Source organism: Elgaria multicarinata, chromosome 5 (genome assembly GCF_023053635.1).
Source record: "Elgaria multicarinata webbii isolate HBS135686 ecotype San Diego chromosome 5, rElgMul1.1.pri, whole genome shotgun sequence".
Classification (NCBI taxonomy): Eukaryota; Metazoa; Chordata; class Lepidosauria; order Squamata; family Anguidae; genus Elgaria; species Elgaria multicarinata.
In genome coordinates this window covers 79,549,081-79,576,433 of record NC_086175.1, presented here as the reverse complement: position 1 = coordinate 79,576,433, position 27,353 = coordinate 79,549,081, and the positions used below count along the sequence as shown (strand labels likewise).

General features: G+C 38.5%; 1 protein-coding gene across 3 annotated transcripts in view; it reads left to right on the top strand.

Moving 5' to 3' along the window:
* NCAM2 (neural cell adhesion molecule 2) overlaps positions 1 to 27,353 on the top strand; it is a 299,824-nt gene that overhangs the window by 202,870 nt on the left and 69,601 nt on the right. For all 3 annotated transcript variants that reach the window (XM_063126744.1, XM_063126746.1, XM_063126745.1), the window contains 4 exons: positions 3,201 to 3,351; positions 18,953 to 19,140; positions 21,357 to 21,453; positions 25,561 to 25,734. In XM_063126744.1, the coding sequence (XP_062982814.1) occupies positions 3,201 to 3,351; positions 18,953 to 19,140; positions 21,357 to 21,453; positions 25,561 to 25,734 (610 nt within the window). The remainder of the gene's footprint in view (positions 1 to 3,200; positions 3,352 to 18,952; positions 19,141 to 21,356; positions 21,454 to 25,560; positions 25,735 to 27,353) is intronic.

Genomic DNA, 27,353 nt, shown 5'->3' with positions numbered 1-27,353 from the left:
TAGATTCACTTTGTCCTTGGAGTCAGAGACTTTCAGTTTCAGTGCTACCCATCTGTAAAATGTGTATATGTGTGTGAGCAGATGTAGAATGTAGTCTGCAGATGGGGTTATTTGCTCTTCATGCTCACTTAAATATTGCTTTGTGCTTGTGACATAGTTCTGATTTGTCATTTTATTGTAATACTTTGGACAGCAGTAGAAAAAGATGCAGACATCTCCATGATATTGTCTTAACACCTAATCTTATAAGTTCATTTGGAGGTAACTCTCATTTGTAACCTTTAAAACGTAACTATAAAATAAAATATTTGGAGCGGAATGTAGATCTCCCAAATCTTCAGCAGTGGGAAACTGCTGAAGAGTAGGAAAGTCCAGTTTTATTTCTGAATGAGAAGAAACTGGAGCTAGGGATGTAGGGAAAGTTCACCTGGGTCAGGCTCAAGAAAGAAACTGAGGCTAGTGGTTAGGCCTGGAATTAGGTTGCTATGGTTGGGCAGCTGCTGAGTGCCCAGAGGCTATGAAAGGCCCATCTCTAACCCTGGTGCCCTGCTGATCAGTCCTCGTTTTTTCTTTTTCACCTGGTCGTGGCTGAGCAATAGTGGCAGGAAATCCTTGTCCTCTTAGTCTTCTACACTCCACTTTTTCTTCCTCCTCCAAGCCTGGCCAGCCAACACGGGCAAAGGAGTGATGTAAAGACAACACCATTGTCACTCCTGTGCACTCATTGGTCTTGTCCCCCCCCTCTCCAAATGCAATGTCTGATTGGTTCAGGTCACTGTTACTCAAAATGTAAGGAGTGGGAGGTTGTTTTAAAATGGTATGCCATGGGGCCTGCAGACTCATACAGCCAGCTGCAGGGGTGCCTCTTTTTGTTAGCGGTGCAGGTTGAGCTAGAAGAAGGAGGAGGACTGAAGGAGCTGTTGTCACACAGCTGCTGGCAGGTTTAGAAAGGATGGGCAGGGGAGGCTTCACTGGCAATGCAATGCTGGGCCCTATCTAGTGTGCAAGCAGGGAGTCCTTTGTTAAGCAGTTTGTTTAGAGCCTGTTGGAATGTGGCACTGGTCCTTCTGGCTATACTATAACAAGCCCCCAAGTTCTCTTCTGGATTGGATCTTAATAATTTGAACTTAAGCCCTATGGGAGAACCAGAAAGGTCTGAAGGGACAAATTCCCAGAGAAGGGGTTCAGATCCCAGTTCTATGTGTACAGTTTACAAGGGAAGTATATTAAAACTCACCCATCTCTAACTTGAACCAAACATATCATCCCTTTTTTTCCTGTAAGATATCCCTTCAATCAAATTTGACATTACATTCTGTTCCAATCTTTTTACTCTAATTGTACATTTCTGAGAAATAGGAACAGCACGTTTTGTTTTAAACTCATATTAAGATAACATCTGAGGTTTCATTTTATTCTACAGTTTCACTCTAAACCAGGAAGGTTGAACTTCAAGCCTGTAAGCCAAATGTGGCCCACTCTAGTCCTCTGGGGTTTTCCAGATGACCACACACATGTCCCCTAGCCACACCCCTTTCCCCCAATTGGTGACTGTATGGTGGTTTCCTGGCTTTTTCTCAGTTTTTCCCATTCTAAAAGGTTTAGTTACTGGCAGTAAGAGCTTAACTGTGCTGCTGTCCCCCGTCCCCCCCCCCCAAAAAGGCACCCCTGACAGATCACCAAAACATAATTTGGCTCTGAGGCTGAAAGATGTTCAAACTTCTGCCCTGAGCTTTTAGCCAACTCATTACAAATAATAATAATAAAAATCTTCTGTGAAGATTATTATTTACTATTTCATAAAACTTTAAGTTACATACTCGCATAGATAGACTCGTTTAAGTGAAAATAGTATGATCTTTTTTATATATTTAACATTTTGGCTGGCTCCCTGTTTTTTAATTTCAGCTGTCCTAGCTAGGGATTGACATATACTCTTTATACATGTTTTCTTCTGCTATGTTAATACAACCATTTAAAGATTTTTGACATAATGTGATATAGTTTATTTGTGCATTATGTATCAGTTTCCAGCATTTGAGGGCTGTGTTAGATTTTTAGACACAATTCTTCAAACACTTAACAAAAGTAGTAGCTAGTAGTAATTGCTCAGAATCATTGATTTTTTAAAATTGCAATTTAAAGAATTGCAAGTAATACTCCAGACTCTTCTGTTTTTATTTTGCATGGTGTACATTTAATAAATTAAGAAGTAAGGCTTGGAGGGGAATTGACTCTTGAAACATAAGGTCATGTGAATAACCTGCTGAGATAGGGTTGTCAACTGAAGATCTTATATTTCCAAAGCTTGTATGGATGCCAATATACCACATTTCTCTGCAAGTATAAAATTGTGGTTGGGTACAAATTGGGGGGGGGGGGAATATATGGCATGTTTAAATACAGTTGAAATCAGCCTGACTTAAGTGCTTAATTGTACCATTAGTTTCAGTGGGACCTTAGTGTGCCTTTCTTTAGATTTTATTCATTGCCAGTTACTTAATTAAAATACCCATTTTCAATTATCCTGCATTTACAAGATAAAATGAAATGTGTATGTTCCCTTTTCTTTATTCCAGAAAATGCAATTCCAATAACTCTACAAAATCTAGAGCAGGGGTGGACAAGTTGTTGCCCTCCAAATGTTTTGGCCTATAATTTCCATGATTCCTCCCTATTGATTTTGCTGTCTAGGGTTGATAGGAGTCGTAGATCCAAAACAACCGGAGGGCCACAAGTTGCCCATCCCTGCTCTAGATTTTGTAGCGTTAATGGACTTACCACTAACTTCTGTAGTTTGCACTGGCTTTTGGTATATACAGGTTGGCATGTTTCTTATATCTGTTTTACATCAGCTTCTTCATTGACATCTTCTGGTGACCTTATCGGAATGCAAAGGAGCTAGAATTTTTTATTTCCTAGTGTATTTGTGTTAAGTTACTTTATGCCAGAGGAACAATCTGTTTTATTCAATTTTTACATATCCTGGTTTTAAATTCCTGTAATATCATTATATTAATAATTATTGGGTTTTATATATATATATATGCTTTATCAATATGTCCAATATGTTTGAAAATTAAACAACGTTTTCAGAACAGGTACCATGCATTCAGATGCAATTAGCACTTACTACAAAAGAAATTAAAAGAAAATAAATTAACATGTATTCCCACCCCCACCCCAATGTCTACAAACAGAGTCCGGATGGCCGTATAGAAGTCAAAGGGAAGCATGGAAGGTCAACACTGCACATTAAGGATGTGAAATTGACAGATTCAGGAAGATATGACTGTGAAGCTGCGAGTAGAATTGGTGGGCACCAAAAGAGCATGTTTCTTGATATTGAATGTGAGTTCTACTTAGTTCTCTTTTCTTTAAACGCATTGTGAAAAAGTACATTTTATTTATTATTATAATTTCAATTCCTATATATAACCATCCAATGTACTAAGTACAAAATAATTGTTCCAGAAAGTGATGGTTTGCTATTTTAGCTCCTCACTCGAGAACAATTAGAGTGCAATTACAATCATTTATGTTGTACAACCTATCTGTTAATTTATTCATCCTTGCAATTTCCACAGCCTTAAATAACTATTCTCTAGGGCCTTAGCTAGACCTAAGGTTTATCCCGGGATCGTCCTGGGGTCATACCTGCCTGCTCCCGGGATCCCCTGTGTATCATTTACATGAACAGGGATGACCCCAGGACAATACCAGGATAAACCTTGGGTCTAGCTAAGGCCTAGGTGTAGGGATTCTAACAGTTTTTCAGGATTCAGCCAGTAGTATTCTGGGAGATATTAGTAAATTTATAATCAAACCCTTAATAGGCTTTTCTGTAATTTTCAACAAATAATTTAGCAATATATACAATACATTTTTTTATTTGCTTCATTATATACATACATACACACACACACACACACACACACACACTTTTAGATGTGGGATAAGAAAACTAAGGCTGCAATCCTATATACCTGGGAGTTAATGTCATTGAACTCAGTGAAACATGTCTAAGTAGATATGAACAGGATTGTGCTGTAAATATTCATCCCAAAGATTAAGATTCGATAAGAAAAGATACAGTGCACAATTATCTTACATTTTTCAAATAACAGGAATGATGTAATAGTTTTAGCACCTGTATAGAGATAATATAAGATTCAAATGCAAGTAACATTTAATGCCTAATTTCCCTGAGCTAATCTACCAGAGTAGGTGAATGAAGGTAACCAAATTACAAAAGGAAAATAAAAGTATATTTTGTAATTTCTCTCCAACTGAACAGTTGGGAATGCGAAAAGAAAAGAAAGACAGGAGTACTTGGATTCTGGGCATCTTCGCACATGAAGTGAAGAATACCATTTAATCCAGAATGATTCAGTTCAGATGGGTATTATGCTGAAGAGAGTCATTTTAAAATCAAGTGTGTTTTGCCTAGACAGCCAAAAGACCGACATTGAAAAACTGCTTATGATTAGATAAAGCCAAAATCTTACTATTGCTTTCAGCAGACAAAAACTCACAGAACTGGGTGCCACAAAATGTAATATATGCAGAGGAATGGATGCATATTGTTGTTCTGTCTGAACTAGAACAAGCTGTGGCAGAACTATAGACACACACAACTGGAATTTCACACAGGAAAGCTACAGTTCAGAGATATGTATGGTAACCAATCATGGATGAGGATTTAGGAACCACCAACTGACAGTACTGGAAGTTATTCTACTTGACTGAATAAGGCAACCAGGAGCTTATAACTAGTTTTTCCGGAACTTCCATGGGATGGTTTTTGGATGTTTATATATTATTACCTGATCATTTAAAGTGATATATACAATAAGTAAACAAAGCAATGTGAAATTTCAAAGTGATGGCATAGATGAACAATGAGAGATTGGGAACAAAGATGGCTCAATATTTTTTAAAGCACAGTACCACATCTCAAACTACAATGGGACAGGGGTGAACCAAACTCGTTACTTTTGGAACAAAATTAAAATTTCAGTTTAATGCATCCCACAATGGAAGTAGGAACAATAAATAAATAGTCATAACTGGAAACCAGTGTGTGATTGCAGACTCCAAGAGGCCCATATGCCGTTAATTCCTTCCCCCTCCCTCTTCTACCAGTCAAGAGCCTCACTTGGGACAGGAGGTCATTCAATAGTCAGCTGGACAACCATCTGTCAGGTATGCTTTAAGATGGATTCCTGCATTGAAGCAGGGGGTTGGACTCGATGGCCTTATAGGCCCCATCCAACTCTACTATTCTATGATTCTATGAGGATGGATTCCCCACTGAGACAATACAGAGAGCACCCATGGTACTTTGAACCAGACCTCCCTTAGGCTTGAGGGTTTTCACCATACTCAGAAAGGTCTCCATGGCATAGGCCAACAGCTGCACATGACCCCCACTTCATCAGACAACCATATCCTATGTCCGATGTCAGAACCGATATCAGTGTCTTGAACTCATCTACTGCACTCCCAACTAGACTGCTAGTACATGCAATTCTTAAGGAATCACAAACTTCAGTTCCTGCCACTCGGACCATGACTATTTCTGGCTCAGTACCTGTTCCTCCAACAGCTCCTGCCCCTCCAGCCATGACACCTCCACTAGTTTCACCAGTGCAGCTAGAATTAGATCCTGACAACTATCAATTGAATTTATCCAAATCAGAGTAAGCTCCTCCCTTGGAATCATCTCTGAACAAAGTAGTTATAGAACATGCACTACCATCATCCTATAATTACCCCTATATTGAACAGCTAATCTGTATGGCCAGATCTTTAGGACTGGACATCCAACGAGTGGATACCCCAGGCAACAACCCATTGATGGATTTTGCCCAGACCAAAAGTACTACCCATCCTTTCCTTCTCAGAGCTGCAAGGGAGTCCTGGAAGAACCCCCACCAATCTCCAAACACATAGAGGATGTCTGCTGAATTTATCATGACAATTGTATCTTCCTTTTTCAACACTCATCACCCAATATCTATTATCGGTGAATCCATGCATAATTACACCTCCTTGATAACTGGCAAATAGAGGGAGAAAACGTGGAGGCAGTGACAGACTTTGTATTTCTGGGCGCAAAGATTACTGCAGACGCTGACTGCAGCCAGGAAATCAGAAGATGATTACTTCTTGGGAGGAGAGCAATGACAAATCTTGATAAAATAGTTAAGAGCAGAGACACCACACTGACAACAAAGGTCCGCATAGTTAAAGCAATGGTATTCCCTGTAATAACCTATGGCTGTGAGAGCTGGACCATAAGGAAAGCTGAGCAAAGGAAGATAGATGCTTTTGGACTGTGGTGTTGGAGGAAAATTCTGAGAGTGCCTTGGACTACAAGAAGATCAAACCAGTCCATACTCCAGGAAATAAAGCCAGACTGCTCACTTGAGGGAATGGTATTAAAGGCAAAACTGAAGTACTTTGGCCACATAATGAGAAGACAGGATACCCTGGAGAAGAGGCTGATGCTAGGGAATGTGGAAGGCAAAAGGAAGAGGGGCCGACAAAGGGCAAGATGGATGGATGATATTCTGGAAGTGACAGACTTGACCTTGGGGGAGCTAGGGGTGGTGACAGCCGACAGAAAGCTCTGGCGTGGGCTGGTCCATGAAGTCACAAAGAGTCGGAAACAACTGAACAAATAAACAACAAAAAAGTCCCAGTGCTGATGGTGGGAGGTGACCAGGGAAAGAGAGGAGGGCAAGGAAGGAGAGGTAGTGTGAGTCCATTGGACTCACAGCCGGGCTTGCATTGGCTTACTGTCATGGGTGAGCAGGTGGGGGAAGCAGCCCACTACTGCCCCGAATCAGCCCGGGGCACCTCGAAAGCTTTGATACTGATTCACTTCTGCCTCAGGTGACTCAGCCGACCCAGTACTGCCTCAAATTGAAGCTGAGGCATGATGAATCATCCTGCCTCAACTCAGATTTGGCCTGAGGCGGTGCACAGCCTTAGTTCAAACACATGGAAAATCTCTACTGCATTCTTCATGATGATTGCACCTTCTTGAGTGAAGTCAGGAAAATACCTGTTACTGGTCTCTATGTAATTTAGTATAATACATACATTTACTAGTAGCAACCACATTAACCATGCCAATTTCACATGGTACAAAACATTGTGGCATAATCTAATCAAAATGTGAACAATATTTTGTAGATTTCAGTGGGGTTTAAAACTTCTCAAAACTGGCTGGATTGTGTTCGCAGAGTTGCTTTCCTTGGTTTTATTGTAATATTGAGTGGATTTTTTTCTGCTCAAGAATAAAATCATTTTTGGAGAAAAGTAGGAGCCATTCATCTGTTATAAGAGTGCTTTGAATATTATTTCCACTAATATGAGTGTGTCCTGGTTGTCAGTGATTTAGCTTTTACTTTAGTCTGCTTTAACTTTTTTAGTTTGTCTTAAAACTGTTTCAGCACAAGCTATAAACAATTTCCAAATAGAAGTACTTAAAGCTGACTTAAACTGGTTTAAACTGAAAATGATTTTAGCATTTACTCATTTGAAACTAGTTTTGCTGTCCACATATAAGCTACTGGTGCCAGTATACAAGTTATCTACCTTAGTATGAGTAGCAAAAAAGTATATAAATGCAAGTGTGACATACATGAGCCTTTGGAACAGGATTCAAGAATCTGAAATCGATTTGATGAACAGGTACCTATGAAGAACAAGGCTCTATTCTTCCTAGTCTCCCTATAGGGTTGTATAGGAAATAGGGACTTGTGTTCATGTCCTCCCTTGCAGGGCGGCTGATAGTTCAGAGGCAGACCCATATAATTGCAACCACATGGGACTTGTTAGGAATCCCTGATGAGACCGTCCTTGGCTGAAAACTGCCCAGCTTGTTGGTAATTACCACCTGGCCTCATTATCAGAAGACTGTTAAAGCAGGCAGGAGTCTTAAGGCCTCCCAAGGCTGTATCTAATTGGGAAAGGAATGATGTCAGCTGTTCTGGTGGGAACTGCTTGCTAGCCTGGAGGAGCAGCTTGGGCCAGGGTTGGTGGAGCACAGTTATCCCATCTGGTAGGATTGGGGCATAAGATGAGTTAGCATCTGGGGCCATTTGATTTCCTTGACCCCTAGATACTAGGGGTGATGGTGTTTCATCTAGTTAGGAGTAGGAGGTCCCTGCTGTAAATATAGGGCAGGTTAGCTGAGGGTTGTTATTTTTCTGTCTGTGTTCTGAGGAATGGTTCTCTCTTTCTCAGGTATTGTTTTATGAATGATTTTATTGTTTTGTGTTAGTGTTGCTTTTACTGAACCACTGTTTCCTTTTAAACTGATAGTTTAACCCTTCTTCCTCTTCACCCCTTTTATTATTTTTATATTCTGCTTTAAAGCCTTACTCCTCTTAATAAACTGCTTTAAAGGTCTCAACTGGTGTGGTTTGTGTCAGGAGACTCTGGTGCCAAGTCCAGTGTTTACTGGTGGAAGTACAGCAGGTGGCTGGGTGATTAGGTTTTGACCACTGGCCTACCTGGTGAGAAGGGTGTACAAGTACACTCCTCTTCACAGTATCAGCATGGTAAAATTGGTGATCGGATTGCCAAGTTAGTGAGAAATCATATGGAGGAAGTTTAGAAAACCACAAGTGAAAATGATGATGGTGAGTACTTGTACATCTGAGGAAGACTGAAATCTCAGATGTGTGAAATTAAATACATTAATATTTGTAGAAATAAAGTCATGTCATTGTGATGTGTTCATATCCAAATGTGAGAAATAGGAAACTGATCTGATTGTTTTAGAAACAAAAACTATAAAATAGAAAAATACCATGCATGCAAACTAATGATAGCAGTCCTCAAATATTATGGATTTCTGAGTCTAATCAAGAAAGGAACAATTATATCAAGTGGTGGTAATGAATTAGGCAGGATCTGTTAAAATGGTTTATAACAGTAGTATCAACTGTTGGGGCCCAGGACACACTCCCTATACAGTTTTCAAAATGTTTTGAAAGTGTAGATCTTGCTTGGTGTAGATCTGCTGCTAGAGAACAAAAATGAAGAGCTATGTATATAGAGTTTGTGGAAAGTTTTGAAAAATGAACCACCCAGGGCACTTCAGCTATTGGCAGGTATAAAAATGCAATAAATATTTAAATAATAAATAAATAGAAACTTTTATGGAAATTTCAGTGCCACATAGTTTTTCATTTCCTGATGTAGGTTTCTAGATTAGTTTCCCAATATCCCCCCCAAAAAGGGGGTCTTTGAAAATTTGTATTTGTACACTTTTTGCAAAAAAAGTTCCCTTGGGTAATACGGTTTTGTGCATACTTTCCCTAATATACACATCTTGTTCACACTTTTACTTACTATATGCGTTCTTGTGTCCATTTTGTTGAGTTGTGAATTGCATCACAAAATTCTGATACCCTATTTCTTCAATTCTAAGACGCACTTTTTCCCCCATATAAACATCTCTAAAAATGGGGTGCGTCTTAGAATCGCAGGTGTGTCTTAGGGGTTTTTTTCTGTTGGTGGTACTGAAATTAGTGTGCGTCTTACAATCGAAGAAATACGGTAGTTATTTTGGTGTATAAATGCATTCTGATTCACATATAGGTTTATGAATTGGGTACATTCGTATAAAAATTCCAATGAAATTAATTTCACCTCTATCCCTACTTCCAGGCTGGACTACTGTAAAATGTTGCATGTGGGGCTGCCTTTTAAGATGCCTTATTAAGTGTAGTTTGTCTAAAATGCAACTACTGAGATGCTAACTTAGGCAAGGTGTTGAGATTCCATATCAGCTGTATTTAAAGTTTTCTTCTCCTGAGCCAAATCCAAAGTTCTATTGCTCTCCTTTAAAGCCCCTGCATCACTTAGGACTGAGGTGCTTGCTGGAATGTCTCCCTGACAAGAGTCTGCCTGAACACTGAGGTCATTGTATTAAGACCAAACTAGATGAGATACCACTCACACAATTGCTAGTTGTGTGAATTGTGTCTCCTCTATTTTAGCCCTGTGGCTTCCATCCAGGTAACCCCATCTTCTGAGATTTATGGTAGCCCACTTGTGGAATGCACTTTCTAGGAAGATGTTTCTGGCATCTATTCTGATGCTGTTTAAGTCCAAAGACATTTTATTATCCCAGACATTTTAAGCTCTTCTCTTATTTATTTACTTATTTGTGTGTGTATGTGTGCTGGGTTTTAACCTGTTTTTATCTAATTTGTTTTTATTTTATGATGCTGTATACTATTGTATTGTATGTCAGCAAATATGAGCTATGTTTAGAACACTTACATACTGCATGGTAGTATATAAATAAAATAAATTAAAGGAGCTGGGTGTTATTAGCGTATTGATTACTTTTGGATTTTATTATTATTATTATTATTATTATTATTATTATTTATTTATATAGCACCATCAATGTACAACACGAGAAATAGAATTGGTTTCATGGAATCCCAAAAGATAGCTCCCAAGGAGCTAAGCAAAGTTTACCTTAGAAGGAAATAAGCATACCCAGGCTAAACCAGGACTTTTCACTCGAACAAGATGCTTTAGACACTGTAACAATATTTATTGGTAGACAGTGTCAACAAACCAACATATTCTACATACAAGCAACCTACTAGGGCAACCAACATTCTTGGCCTCATATCCAGTTTGGAAGCTAGATAGAAAGGTCTTGATAGATGTCCCATGTAGGAGTGACTGAAGTGATTATCCCTCCATACATACTCAGTAAGCTAATGCAAACAAACACATTACTCTCCAGATTAAATTTACAAATGTCTTGTTGAAAACTATACATTTTGCTCCCTAGTTATTCTGAAATTTGCATTTTTTATTACATTTTTATACCGCCCCATAGCCGAAGCTCTCTGGGTGGTTTACATAAGGTTAAAACAATATACAAAATTCAAAATCACAAAAACATACAACATACACAGAAACATATACAGAAACATATATCTAAAAACAATTATAAAGAACTAAAAAAAAACCAGATCCAGGATCAATGAAGCTTGTCACATATTGCTAAATGCCTGGGAAAAGAGAAAAGTTTTTACCTGGCGCTAAAAAGATAGCAATGTTGGTGCAAGAGAGGCCTTGCTGGGGAGATCATTCCATAATTGGGGGGGGGGGGGCAGAACCGCTAAGAAGACCCTCTCCCATGCTGCCATCCTCCGAACTTCCCTCAGAGTAGGCAGCTGGAGAAGGGCCTAAGATGTTGAATGTAGTCTACGGATAGGTTCATGTTGGGAAAGGTGTTCCTGAGCTGTGCAAGGCTTTAGAGGTTACAAACAGCAACTTGAATCGGGCTTGGAAACGTTCAGGCAGCTAACGCAAGCAGGCCAGAGTGGGTCTTATATGTTCAAAGCTTCTAGTCCCTGTTATCAATCTGGCCACTGCATTTTGCACAAGCTGAAGCTTCTGACCCATTTTCAAAGGCAGCCCCATGTAGAGTGAATTGTGGTAATCTGACCTGGAGGTTACGTGAGCATAGAGAACTGAAGCCAGATTATCCCTGTCCAGATAGGTTGTAGCTGGGCCACTAACTGAAGTTGGTAGAAGGTACTCGGTGCCACCGAGGACACCTGAGCTTCAAGTGACAAATGGTTCTAGGAGAACCCCCAAGCTATGAACTTGCTTCTTCAGGGGAAGTGTAACCCCATCCAGAACAGGTTGGAAGTCCTCTCATAAACCATATTTCTCGCATTAATATTCATTTTTAAGAACAGAATAAGTTTAGAAAATGAGAAAGCATCTCATTCTACATTATATTGAAAATAGTGGTCAGCGTGCATTTGGCATCTTGAACATTGAAGCTAGAAGTAATTCTGTTGCATTGATTAGGAGAGTTAAGATCTGTGAGGTATGTTTATTTTCTTAGAAATCTCACTATACAAACAGCAGAGAGTCTTGTGACACCTTAACAACAAACAGATTTATTGTAGTTTACACTTATGCCACAATAAATCTGTTAGCCTTTAAGGTGCCACAAGACTATCTGTTGTTTCTGCTACAAAAAATCAATCCAGCTACCCCTTTAGAATTTTTCTTTGTAACGTATTTAATTATTATCCATATTCTCCCAGACTTTCCAAATATGCATTCCACAAATTCCTACGGTTGTGGTCTAATAATACAGAACACTTATTGAAAACACACAAGCTTTTCTCAATATTTTAAAATATATTCAGGTTCTTTGAACACGGCTTCTATCTCATAAAAGTTTAACAGCATGCAAAGGCTTAAAATGACTGTTTTCAGATCAAAGTGATGCTTAAAGAGGTTTTGCAATGGCTTCCCTTCAAGAGTTCCACTGCAGTTTTTCAAAATAAGATGAGAGCAATATCTTATTGGCTATTCTATCAAGGGCTCTTGGAGTTCCCAGGAGTCTGTAGGGCCCTTATCCCTTGTCTAAATCAAAAGTGAATTTTAAAAAATCTGGACGTACATACCTTGTTTAGGATAGCTTTTAATAGCATAATAAGCAGGTATGCAATCTTTCTTGTTCAATACCAAAATGTCCATCGTTATAGCCAATACCAATCAATCTGACCAGTGTAGGTAAAGAGACATGCACTACATCCCTCATGGGTGGGGTATTATTATTATTATTATTATTATTATTATTATTATTATTATTATTATTATTATTATTTATATAGCACCATCAATGTACATGATGGTAGAGGCTGACCATCCAATATCAGGGGCAAAGTTAGGGTTGCTTTCAGTGCTGTAATGTTCCCATGCACTGTTGTGTTTCCTGTTCCCTCTGGCATTTACAAATGCTGGCAAATCTACATAGGACACTCACATCAATGAGACTTCTTTTATTGAGGGAAATCTCATGGTGAAAAGCTTAATGGTTACACGCTTCAGAAATACTTAAAGCTGATTGGTGGTCAGAAAGCTTTAGGCTCCAAGATGTATAATCAAAATGTTACTCTGCAATAACAACCTGGTTTCCCAGTTGCCATCTCAACAGTTCCAAAACAGGTTCCAAACCTGACCAAGGGAGGGGAATTATTCCTGATATGATCCTCCAGGCAATCACAATTGGAAATTCTTGAAAGGCTTAATCAACCATGCCTAGGGAGGTAGTCCAAATATTTTCCTTAGGAAAAAACAGTATTTTAATGGTGCAATTCTATATCTACTCAGAAGTAAATCCCATTGAGTTCCATTGGGCATGCTCCCAAGTAATTGTGCTTAGGATTGCAGGCTAAAACTGCAATGCTATGTGCACCTACAGTATCTTGGAGGAAGTCCCATTCAACTCAGTGGGGCTTAAATCTGAGTAGATGTGCATAAGATTGCACTTTAAAGTTTGAAAAGTTTTGACTACTGGGATAGCAAACAAAACAAAATTCTTCAGTTTATTATTCTGTCATTCTAGCTCTGTAGGCACATATGCTGAATCAGGTAAATTACCATATCTTATTTTGCATACAACTATGAATATACACTAGGGTTGAATCTCGAAAATCGTTAATTGAATTACCTGCTGGATGTGACAAGTGATTTATTATCCGGTATGCTCCTAACAGTTTCAGAGGCATTAAACATAATGGAAATATTCAAATGTATGGAGACAGTTCCAAGCAGGGGGTTGTTACTTTGCATAATTTCTTTATTGATTTTATGCACAGCCACTTCTTATAGCTGTAATGATGACCTAAGAGGGGGTTTTCACTGAAAGGAGCAAGAAGAATGAGTTACTTATTATTCAGTTCTGAACACTTCCCTAACATCCGGGTAGCTTTATTCAAAGACCCAAGTATAATATATGCCTTCTGTTTAATTACATTCTTAGCAATTGCCATAAGTTTCTTCTAAGTATTCTTCCTTCTGCATGCCAAATTACCTACAAAAGACACTCCTCGGTGCACCCTTTCAGTCTGATAGATCTTTGCCTATGTTTGGCTTGAAGTTACTCTTAACAGCTTTGAAGCATTTTTTATTCTTCCTGAAGAGAAACGTAACTCTGATTAACATCCAATGTTCAGGATTGAGAGCAGCTGGACAGTGAATTTATCAGAATAATTTAAACCTGTTTTTTTCTTCATAAAACAGTTTACTATATGTAATGTATACCATTCCCATTTATTGAGAACACTGTTGATTCAGTCTAGTGGGGTTGTGTGTAAGAGTTATAACTAACCTTGCTTTGAATTCTCTCTCTTTACGAAAAGGGAGGAGGGGAGGAGAGCAGGATATATATACTTTTTAAACTAACTCCAAGAATGTTAGAACTCAAAATTATTATTACAAACTGACAATGAGGAAGCTGCAAAGAAGATAAATTCTGTTCTTGAATACTTTTAAGGTGAGGTCTGTAGATATGAGAAAAGATTGAAAGCCTTGTGCACGAAAGGTTGCATCTGAAACCTCAGCCACCTTTTTGCAACTATAAATGCAATAAGTAAAAAGCATTTTTTTTTTTAAAAAAAAGTGGAGATTAAAAGCTTGCCAAGTAAGTCTAATTTAGAAGAGAGAAAGAAGGAAGCTGAGCAAGAATATAATTAGCTCCACTGCCAAAAATGGGAAATAGAAAATTCTGATTGAATAGAGAGGTTGCAAATCACTGAGTATCATCCAAATACATTGCAGTATAACTGAAGTTCTCAGTGTTTTGATTGTACACATTCCTTCTTTCTCTTTCTGGTGTTTCGTTTTTATCTTCACATGATCATACACCTCATTTTGGATTTTCACAATATTTTCTCTAACAACCTTGTAACCACAGCAAATATCATTTTGAAGTTCCACCTTGAACAACTGTTTATCCAATATACCAATTTGGATGGCTTTAAAAGGGGGTTGGATAAATTCCTGGAGGAGAAGGCTATCAATGGCCAGATCTACACGAAGCAGGATATGACACTTTGAAAACAGTTTGAAAACTGTATATGCAGTGTGTCCTGGGTCCCAAGAATTGTCACTGCTGTTATAAACCATTTTAAAGGAATAGTGTAGATCCTGCTTTGACTACTAGCCCCGATGGTTGTGTGCTATCTCCAGTATTCAAGGCAGAAGCCTGTGTGCACCAGTTGCTGAGGAACATGGGTGGGAGGGTGCTGTTGCACCATATCCTGCTTGGTTGTTCTCTGGTCAACAGCTAGCTGGTTGGCCACTGTGTGAACAGAGTTCTGGACTAGATGGACCCTTGGTCTGATCCAGCATGGCACTTCTTATGTTCTTACATTCTTACACATGCAACAGTTCTGTGCTTCCACATTGATTTATATCAGAACCATTTCAGACATGGGTTTTGCTTGGAAAATACCCCCAAATAGATCCCTCGGGTCTCCTGGTATGGATGGTTCCATGGAATAATTTGTCCCTGGGAACTCTAGCTCCTTGGTTGATAAGGAGTCCTCCACAGAGGCATGGCAAGGAGGAGGACTCTATAGGTCCATCTTCTTCTGTCGTACATGTATAGGTAACTGGTAAGAAAACATTATATCATGGAGGCAAGCTCTGTGAAAACAACTAATCAAAAAGTGATGCATGTCATGATGCAGTACATGTCTCCAAACTGCATTTCTTAAGCTGCACTTTCATATTGCACATACAGAAAAAGTCATCAACATGGAATGAGATTTTTGTATTAAAAGAAAAATCTCATCCAAGTGAACATGGGTAAATTTGTAAAGAAATAATGGGTAAAGAAATAATAATTGCACCTACAGTAAGTTTGCCCATCATTAGTCCTATATGCTTTTCAACAACAGTACGAATCTGCTGAATGAGGTAATCCACAGATTTTGAGTTTGGTCTCATCAATATGCTGATGACACCCACCTCTAATTCTCCTTTACATCTGATTTGGGTAAAGTAGTGGATATGCTAGATTGGTGGTTGACATCAGTAATGAACTGGATGAGGTACTGTTCATGGGTAGCTTGTCTGTCCTGAAAGTAGGTGTTCAACATATTCTCAGTGGGGTAGTACTCACCCTAAAGGAGCAAGTTCACAATGCATCAGCTATGAACCTACCTGGTCAGAGATAACCTAGCCTAGCCTCAGTAATTCATGCACTAACAAACACCACTGCCTTTGAAGACTGGAAATTGCAGTTAGTTACAAATATGGCGAATTGTCTATTATTTATTTAAATACATTTATATACCGCCCCATAGCCAAAGCTCTCTGGGCGGTTATTTATTTTATTTTATTTTTATTTATTACATTTTTATACCGCCCAATAGCCGAATAGGGACTGAGTGATATCTCACTAGTGCTGAAACAATTGATGCAATACAAACTAGTGGCATTTACCTTTAAATCTCTACATGGCTTGGACCTGAATATCTGATGGCTTGCCTATTACAACATGAGCTTGTTCAGATCATCTTCTAAGATCCTCACATGAGTGAGGCTGCTGTCTGAGATGGCAACTAGAGATAGTGTCTTCTCTGCTGTGCAGCCCTATTTATAAAATTCTCTTCCCAAGAGTTCTGTTGTCTTCTGTCACAAAGATCTTCTTGTTTTCCAAGCTTTTATTTTATTAACTTGTGGAATTGTTTTAATTGCTGTTTTTATCCTGCTCTTTTTTCATTGTTTTATTTAAAAAAAAAAATCAATTTGTTCTTTTCTATAGCATTTATGTAAGGCAATTGGCAGGAGAGGAGAATCCATTAAAAGGTGGATATACATAATTTTAATGAACGAACAAAATACATGCATCTTAACACCTTAAAAAATCATGTTGCAATGTAGCCTTCATCAAATTTGTACAGACAACTTATGAGAAAGTATTATGTATTGTTGAACTTGTGTTAATACCTAAAACATGCCATAACTTTATTTAAACTTAATATACACCAAAACACCCGGCAAAACATGGGACAAAAGCAAAGTGTTATCCACACATTTTGTTGTTGGATGAGCTAAAAAATATATAATAAATAAATAAACATCTGCTAGAAGCTCAAAAAGGGAAGCAATTCCCCCTTTCCTGTGCAGCCCCCAAAGACTGCACCAGAGCATTGCAAATATAAATGGATGAATTATATTGTTCCCTGTGCCCTTTCTAATGCACTACCTAAGCATTAAATATTATTGAAAGAGTAGAAATTTATGCAGAAAGACCATGGCTACCTTCAACTACCTTTCTTCTGAAGCTCTACAACAACAAATGCCTTAGAAGCTACAGGGCAGTATCCAATAGAGCCATTGCACAAGCATCTCCTCTGGCTAATTCTATTGCACAAGCAAGACTCACGACTTGTGCAATGCATATTTAGGAAGTCCCAAAGTGAGCAGAAACACTTGTTTCTGCATCTAGAAAGGTTGGTAGAGCTCCTTGTGCAAGGGCCATTAACCTGCCCTGTTCAAGAAACTAGCATTTCTGCTTATTTCCTGTTGCTCATGGAAGGGCTAAATCTTTGTTGCACAGTGGTGGGTCTCATTTGGGGAATGGGCACTGTGCAAAGGTTCTTGGTGGTGCTATGCCTAGAAAATTATAGTTGAAGCAAATCTTACTAAGATTTTATCAAATACCATTAATATTGATGATTCTTCTTGCAAGCCACTTTGAACATAATTTGAAAATGTGGAATTGAAATAAAAATCATGATCATGTAGTACTGATGTGGCTATAATTCTGCAGAAGTATAAAGCATTGAACTTGCTTATTGGCTACAATTTGAACTAGCTGTCAGATAAGATGTTATTCAGAACATTGCAATTTAACTGTCATAATAATGTTTTACATGCCAAAATCATAGTAATTCAATTTGTTGCTTGGCTTGGTGCTTCCAGTGAATTGCACACTGTCACTTTAGCTGTTGGTTCAATGATTTCAGCAATTTTTGAAATCAACCAGATTCAGTATTTATCTCATATTACACTCAGTTTGCAAATCCATTACATTTAGGCTTTAGATAAATAATTTTGAGCCTTCTCTTCAACTTTCAATGGATTTGATGCAGAGGAAAAGCTACAGAAGGAAGCTGGTAGAAGCTGACTTGTACGCTGTTTTGGCAATAGACAATGGTTCTTATTGGGATATTCAGAAGCAATAAGCACACTGATGAGTGAAGGAAATAAATTTATTAGCAAGCTAATTAAGAAATAAAACAAAACAATACAAAGAGGCAACAAGAAGAAATTCTAAAACTGCTTCGTTAAGCATACGTCTCTTCTACTACTGGGAACCCAAACTGCATGCTGCACATGGGCAGGGAAATTCTGTGCACCACTGGCTTCATGATATATAATGGTCTTCAGCATTTCCACTGAGTCCTCAATATACAATGGGACTTCCATGTCTCCACTGCCTCCCCCCCCACTTCCTTGAGTCCCCTGAAAAGCCTCTCCTGAGGTATGGAGGACCTGCTGAATGGGGTGGTGTGTGGAACTGAAAGGGAAGTGGTGCACCTTGGGTAAAGTTTCTATTCCTAGCTAAACTCTCCAAATATAAAATGGCTCATCCCTGAACTAGAATTGTCTGAACAAGAATTGTCTTTGAAAAACTCAAATTTCAAGGTGTAGCTAGGCAGCTTGTGTGGGACTGGGATGGGGATCGACATTTTTGTTCATTTGTTTGTGTTTAAGTCAGAGTACCTGCGATACACATGGGATTAGTCACATGGTTCTCTGAATCACTGGAATTGGCCTCAATCCAGTGCATAGTTAAGTGCTCTAATTAGCATTGATTTTAATAAGTATCCTTAATTATGAAGATTTTGGCCAGCAAGTGAAGTAAATTTCTGTTGTAACCAGGGTCACATTTTCACAGTAGCAGAATGTATTTAGTTGCAAAGTAAGGCAAGAACTGTTTTAATGGAATACATAATATAATATAAATGTTATGCTCTGATGGGCCTATACATTGAAATTTCTATAATAACTTGTGTAGCATAGAGTTTAATGAAGACAAAGCAGTAACATGTTTTTATAATATGTCCTTGTTTCGCAGATGCCCCAATCTTTGTGTCAAATCAAACAATATATTATTCTTGGGAAGGAAATCCCATCAATATAAGTTGTGATGTTCTGTCTAATCCATCAGCATCTATTCAGTGGAGACGAGGAAAATTGGTTGTACCTGTAAAAAATACCACACATTTAAAGGCCCACAGTGCTGGAAGCAAACTTATATTGGAGGTAAGATTTTGAAGGCAGGTCAACAATTTATATATTTCTTTATTGGAGAGTCATAATTTCTTCACCAATACAATGCATATCCAATCTGACTAAGATTATGTATGTCATGAGCTGGGCCCATGGTCCCTTTAATAAAACATCTTTGCTTTATCCTGGGGAGAAGGAGATGGGTTTCTTTGTGTCCAGAAGGGAGTAGCAAGTTAAAATGCCAAGGCCATGTTTTCGCGAGAAGCACCTGGCATCTGATAACACCTCCCCGGGCTGGTACCGGGAGAGGGTAACAAGTTGTAGCTGTGCAATGTCTGGGAGTATTCCCCCCTCCCGTCGGGTCAGGTGTGGGTTGCTAAGGGTTTCAATTGGTCAGGGTGGGTCTGTTGACCAAGGGGGTCCCAGAAAGAGATAAAAGCTTGGGCAACCAAGGGTCTGGCCTCTTTTCTGTGGGTGCTGGAGTCCAGTGTGTGCGTGTGTGACCAAGGAGCATCCAGGCTGGGCCGGCTGGATGGCGGAGCTCCGCGTGGCACCGAGGGAAGGAGTTTAGTTCGAGTGGCTATTGAGCTGAGTCGAAGTGAGCAACAGAGGTTGAGTCGCAGTGTTAAGTGTTTGTTATGTTTTAGAACAGGTTTGGGTACAAGGGACCTTGCCAGATTTATGGCTGGTGGGTGGTTAGTGGGGAGTGAGTGCGAATCCAATTGGTTTGAGTGTGTGAAGGGGGAAGGGGAGGTATTAGTCCCTGCTGTCCGGAGTGTGTCATTCCTTTGTCCGTGTTTTTCCCCCAAACCTCTTACGTGTCACCTTAATGTGTGGACCCTTATGGAAGTGTGTTTGTGTGAAGAATCAAAGTGTTTGGTCCCTATCTCCTATGTGGTGTCATTCCTTGAGAACCTAGACTCCCAAAGGGTTAAAAGCAGCAGTGAAAGGGGCGTGTGTCTGGGCTGGCTGAGCCAGACCCCCCTTCTCCGGCCGGGGAATCGCTGAGTTAAGCCTGGCGGTTCCATCACAATGTACTAACAATTTCTGGGATTATTTTTCTGAATTGTCATTACAGATGGTTTATAATTAACCTTTTCTTGTCTTTGTGAAATCTTTCACAGTATGAATAATTCTCTCTGAATGCAGTCTGAGTGGGTGGTGGAGGATTCCTATAGGACTTTGTACTAGGGATGGGGAAGAAATTAGTTTGATTTGCACTTAAATATGAACTGGCTTAATTTGCACTTCCTGAACTAATACGCAAATTATAATGCAATTACCTTTTCATTTTCACACCTCTCCAAACATTGTAGTGGCATTTTCTGATCAAAACATGCATACATATATAAATGTATGCATTTATGTGTGCATTTTTGTACACAGTTTAGCTCATACCTCTAATATAGCTTTCCCCAAACTGCTGCCTTCCAGACATTTTGCACTTCAATTCCCAACACCCCTAGCCAGCATGGCTAATAGCCAAGAATGCTGAGAGTTGTAAACATCTGAGGGAGGCTGTCTTAATGCATACAGTAGGACAAATGTGTGCTGAAATGAATAGATTAGCAAAAATACGTATTTTAGCAGGAATACATACAAAAATGTGTAAAAAAAGTGTATATATTACAAAAATGCATAAAGTGATAAATGAGTACAAAATTGCATTCATGAGCAGGAGTGGATTACAAACATGGATTAATTTTCAAGTAGATATTTTGCTCCCCCCAAAATCACAAACTGATGGATAATGGGGCAGAAAAAACTTGTGCTTCAGAAAAGTTAAAAGTTGAATAAATCAGAACAGATGGATCCATCCATTCCTTCTCCCTACGGCCCAGTTTCCTTTGCTCCCACTATTTATTTATTCATTGAATTTTTATACTGCCCAATAGCCAAAGCTCTAATAGATACATGCACACAGTACAAAGGAACATTGCAGGTAAGGTTTGTGTGCCCATCTTATATTCCAATGAAGCCCTTCGCTTCTGATGTATGCAGATCACTAATGCTCTAGAGCACAACTTAGTATTCTGGGAGATAAGAGTGAGGGTTGGCTGGGTCTGGAAAGCTAGGGCTTTCAGGGGCCCTATGCATGCACATAAATAGGTGAGAGATGATAGGGGAAATAAGGTTCAATTTAACTTTATGGGAATCCTTTACATCTAGGCATTGTTCCTGCTGTTGGCTGTACAGACTGATACAAATTTGTATGTATCTCTCCTCCTACCCCACCCTTCCACCCCAAGATTGCTCCAACATCTGACAATGATTTTGGACGGTACAATTGCACTGCCACAAACAGAATAGGAACACGATATCAAGAATATATTCTTGCCTTGGCTGGTAAGTAAATATGTTTTCTTTTCTTCAGATTGTATATCCTAAATTAATGTACAAAAATAACACTAACAGATATTAACTATCTGTTAGTGTCAGACATTAACTAACAGATGATATATTTAAAATACAGTTTTCTATTCCCAGTGAAAAACAACAATATGCAAACTATACCAATAGCTACTACTTGTGTAATGGCTTATTTTAGCCTTGCATTCTAAAACAGGATATAAATCCAGTTACCAACTGGTGTAAACTGGGGACTAGTGTAACTGTATTAATTTGCCCAGGTAAGGATGTGAATCAAAGGCACAAGTCTCGTTAGAAAGCCAAGCTGTTGCAAAGTAATGGTTATGTAGCCTGCTCTCTGACTTCATTTACTCTAATTATGCTGCAATTCTTAAAGGTTGATTATGCTGGCTAAATGTCACTGTGCCTCCTTTATAAGCAATTAACATTTTCTTTATCAGTTTTATGAGAATGACCCTTAATACATTCTTTAAAATAGGAGTTTAAAAAGAGAAGAACTGAAGTGTTTTTGTTGCAGAGCATTTCACTGTGAAGAAATAATGGGATATGCAGCTCAATAAATTTCCTCAAAGCGAAGAAAAAAAATGTTTGTCAACCAAATAGTTTACAGTTGTTGCTACCCACACTGTTGATAATTTATTTTAAATTTCTTGGCAGAATTAGATGAAAATTGCAGAGATAGGTTCCCCTTCTGAGGGTATCAAGCCTGCTGAATATCAGAATGATAGCCATAGGAGGGTTTGTGCAAGCAGAGCCTTGACATTTTGAGGGTCTAAAAGAAGACACATTATTCCCCTCTGATCCTTGTGGACCACTTTTTCTGAAATTACAGGCAGCCGAGAGGGTCCGTAAGTAAGTAAGAAACTTCCAAAGTTTCAGAAGGATAGATGCAATAGTTCATGTGGAAGTAGAGTTCTTCAATTTGGGGTGTGGTAGAGTGATTGGCTCACATCCTAGAGGTGTCCCCAGGCAAGAAACCTGCAAAGCTTCAGAAGGATAGATGCAGGGGCTAGGAAGCTATGATACTTCAAAACCAGTTTAAGGCTTTTTCGTTGTAAAGCGTGGTGGCATTGGAAGAAAGTCCAATCTCACAGTCCCATCCTTACTCTCCCGCAAAGCACCGTGATTGGAACCCAAGATAAAATATGACCTCAGATTAGAAGGTAAACCTTCCTATCTCCCCCTCCCACTATAGAATTTACAGTGGCTACAGAGTGCTAAAATAGTCAAATTTAGCTTGCAAACACACAAACATAGAAAAAATAGCACCTGGAGTGGTACAGGCATCATTTTTTCTTTCCTCTTTATTGTTGCTATCACCAAATTCAGTAGCACAAGGGTGGGGGGAGTGACACTACAGGTCTTCAAGGACCACATATGCAGCAACGGGCTATGTGTTCCCTAACCCCAATTTAGAGAAACAAAATGAAAAGACACTATTTGGAGACACAGGCCTAATCTACACCAAGTAGGATATTGCCCTATGAAAGCAGTATATAAAAGGCAGGAGCCACACTACTGTTTATAGCAGTATTGAAGTGCACTGACAACTGTTGGGGCTCATTGACACATAACGTATACTGCTTTCATACCACTTTCATAATGCTATATCCTGCTTGGTGTGGCTCCTTCCTTTTATATACCGCTTTCATGCCGCTTTCATAGTGCAATATCCTGCTTGGTGTAGATTAGGCCACAATGTCTAAAGGCACATATCACATCTGAAACATGACAAAGCTTCATTCTGCAGCACCTTTAGAAAAAAGCCCACTTTGCCTTGGGACCCAAAGATACCAATGAAAGCAGTCCAATTCTGTTCAGACTTTGTTTAAATGAAATGCATATCCGTATTTCCTGATTTCATTTTCTCTCTATGATTGTAATTTTTTTCCATGTGCTATTCAACACAAATCACACATTTATAAGTTGGAAATAATTAAATACTGGATGAGTAATCATCCTCTTGTTAAAAAATAACTATTAGCAAGGATGTGCACACACAAAAAATCAGTTAAGAACTCACTTCAGCATTTAAGAGAGAGGGTTGCTTCAGCAATTCACTTAGAGGGTTGCTTCACTGACATTTTATTTATTTATTTATTTAAAATATTTATGTCCCGCCCTATATCACTAAGATCTCAGGGCAGCGTACAGATAAAAACATACAGTATAAAACAAATATACACAGTTAAAAACAAATTAAACCATAATCCAAGTTAAAACAATATATAATTTAAAAGCAATAGATGCAGTTAAAACAGTTAAAACAACGTGCCAGTGACCATCAAAGACTTTGTTTAAAAGCCACGTTTTTACTTGGCGTCGAAATGCAGTCAATGTTGGTGCCAATCGGGCCTCCAAGGGGAGGGCATTCCACAGTCGGAGTGCCACCACAGAGAAAGCCCTCTCCCTTGTCCCATCATAACGTATATGTTGCATTGGTGGGATGCGGAGAGTGACATCTCACTTCCGTCCCTTTTCCAAAGCTTTCGATGTCTTCCCCATTGTTTCTAATGGGGAATTCAACAAATGGCTGTAAGTTATTTTTTTTTGCAGACATGGAAATTTGACAAAGTTCAGTCAAATATGTGCAGGATATTTTCTTCAAAGAGCCTTTAATGTTTGTTTGGGGTTTTATGTTAAAAATGGAGCGGGAGAGGGGACATGCCCTATTTTGTAAACATGTTGCTTGTACTGTATGTGAGAAACAATGTAGAGGTGCTCCCTGTAAAATTTCAGAAGAATAGGTACAAGGATTCAACTTGCAGAGAACACTGCAAATGCTGGAAGAACTTTTGATACAGCACTTCAATATTCCTCCCAAAAGCACTGTGCTTGGAGAGTTCTGGTAAACTGGAACATAGAGCTTTCAGCCAAAAACTACATATACTCTTCTCCCTTTGCTTTTTGGCTTTTTGGCTTTCTTTTTTTTGCCTGTGGGAGGTTCAAAATTCTATCAATATATTGGGCTTACACACAACTGAAACTAACCATCTTCTGAATTAGGTCAAACACTTCAGGAACAGCATTCTACATTTTGGAATGCTTTGGACATGAGCCACTTTGCTTTGGAATCAGTTCAGCTACCTCTGAAGCAGGCTGCTTCGGTTTAATATTCAGGCTTTATGTAATACCCTCACCCCTACCCCACAAGAACTATTGTTACTGAATAGTGAGATGGCAATTTGGAGGGGTTAGGATCAAGGGGTCAAGTGAGCAATGAACCAAATGAATAAATTAAGACAAGGTCTTGATCATTTTACCAAAAGATATTATGACAAGATGAAAAGATTGGAAGAGGAAGTTTAGGAAGAGGAAAGACAGGTTTGTGAGACAGCTCTAATTTTACTGTTGAAGAAGGAGGCAATATCCTGAGTGGATTATGGATAAGAAGATGGAGATGCAAGCCGTAGTATAACCTCAGCCACATACAGTCCTGAGATTGTTAGAGTTTGTGTGGTGCTAGATCAGTGGTTCTCAACCTTCCTAATGCCGCGACCCTTTAATACAGTTCCTCATGTTGTGGTGACCCCCAACCATAAAATTATTTTCATTGCTACTTCATAACTGTAATTTTGCTACTGTTATGAATCATAATGTAAATATCTGATATGCAGGATGTATTTTCATTGTTACAAATTGAACATAATTAAAGCATAGTGATTAATCACAAAAACAATATGTAATTATATATTGTGAAATATTTATTTCTAATTACAAATAAATGAAATATGTGTTTTCCGATGGTCTTAGGCGACCCCTGTGAAAGGGTCATTCGACCCCCAAAGGGGTCGCGACCCACAGGTTGAGAACCGCTGTGCTAGATGGTTGGTAATGTTTCATGGCCAGATAGATGACAGACGAAAAGGAGCTGGGCAGAAATTTAAACTTACTAACATTCATTTGTGGTGACATTGAGTTACTGCACTGCACTTTTAACTGTTTAACTCACATAAATTAAGCAGCATTAACATATCTTATAGTGGTTTTCCTCCCAAGATGCTAGCGAAATATGAGTTTATCCTTAAGCATTATAGTGTCTAACTACTGTTCTCTAATTAAGTTCTTCATTACTTTCTATAGATGTGCCATCCAGTCCACATGGAGTGAAAGTTATAGAGATATCACAGACTATTGCAACGGTATCTTTTAATAAACCAGATTCACATGGAGGTGTCCCAATTCACCATTACCAAGTGGATGTGAAAGAAGTCACTTCAGAAACATGGAAAGTTGTTCTTTCCCATGGAGTTCAGAGTGAGTCTGCAAAACAAAAAAATAAAGATAATTCACAGAAAGAATGTAAAAGGACAAATATTTTTTATTTTTTATTATTATTATTGCATTTATATCCCACCTTTTTTCGTCCAAGGAACCCAAGGCAGCAGACATAATCCTCCTCCTCTCCATTTTATCCTCACAACAACAACCCTGTGAGGTAGGTTGGGCTGAGAGTCTGTGACTGGCCCGAAGTCACCCAGTGGGATTCCATGGCTGAGTGGGGACTAGTACTCGGATCTCCCAACTCCCAGTACAACACTTTAACCACTACACCACACTGACTAAATTTACATTTACTCATTTATGTCAGTAAGAGCACATTCTCTAATGGTGAATTAAGATATTTCAGCCAATGTACAAATATAAAATACCAAATTGTCAAATACCAAATTACAAAGGTCAGCAATCAGTTCTAAAAGTCTTTATCTCTTAGACAAAATATTGTCAAATTCTCAACAAAATCATAATTAATCAAAAGTATTCTTACTAAAATCATAGCCATTATTACTAATACAGTGCCATTAATTTACATGGCAGATACAAGACAAGGCCATCTCAGAAACAGATATTCTCCTTAAAGTTATATGTGAGCACTGTACACCCTTTTATCTATTTATGGACAAATAAACGTAGAGTTTGAAATTACTTTAAAAAGCCATCCAGACTAACTAAAAACCAAGCTGATGGTATTGTGATTTTTTTTTTATCTCCAATTCTGTCCTCAGTTATACCAATGCATTATCTATTTTAGATATGGAACTGTATATAAATATTGAATAACAACAACAACAACAATGTGCCAGATTCTAATTCAAGAATGTCAGTAGTCTCAAGAAACGTCATTGCATATATACAAATACCTTTGCAAAATGAATAGCTGAAAATGACAGTTGTCTGGCTCATTTAGTGTGAAACTGAGAAATGTCCATTAGGATATTGATTCTTTGGGGCTTTCAATTTTTCATATTTATCTGCACTGAATAAATTTAAAAATAACCAAGTCTATTGAAATCACAGTTAGTAATCCACGGGTATAATAGTTTACAAGAAAACTGGTGAAGTATTTTAGGATTGTGCAGTGTTGTTTGTTCCTATGTGTGTTCACAAACGGATTCATTTTTTTCTCCATTATGCAGAAATTCTGTAAGGAAGTTCACAATAATTTACATACGATATGTTAGTACATAACATTTAGCATATTGTTCCCCATTCCATTCGACTTTTCCCCGTGTATATTTTCCACCATGTCTCAGCAGAAACTTGCATATTTTCCTGTGAATACATTTGCATAAACTTCTGAAAAGTTAAAAAAATAATAGTCTGGAAGTTGACACAGCCTGGAGAGACTGGTCCGCAGTGGATTCCACAGGTCAGATTATTAGAAATCCAAACTCATTTTAGTCTGTCTCGAATTTCTCCAGCTTTCCTATTTGGGATAGAAAACCATATTAAACACAATGTGATGTTAGTTTGGAAACAAAGGCAGCTCCCAGGACTGAAGTATATATTATTCGTGAGTGTTTTTAGGGTAATGTTTAATAATAGTCATAAATGTTGTGTAGATTTAACATATCACTACTTCTCTGAAAATTACA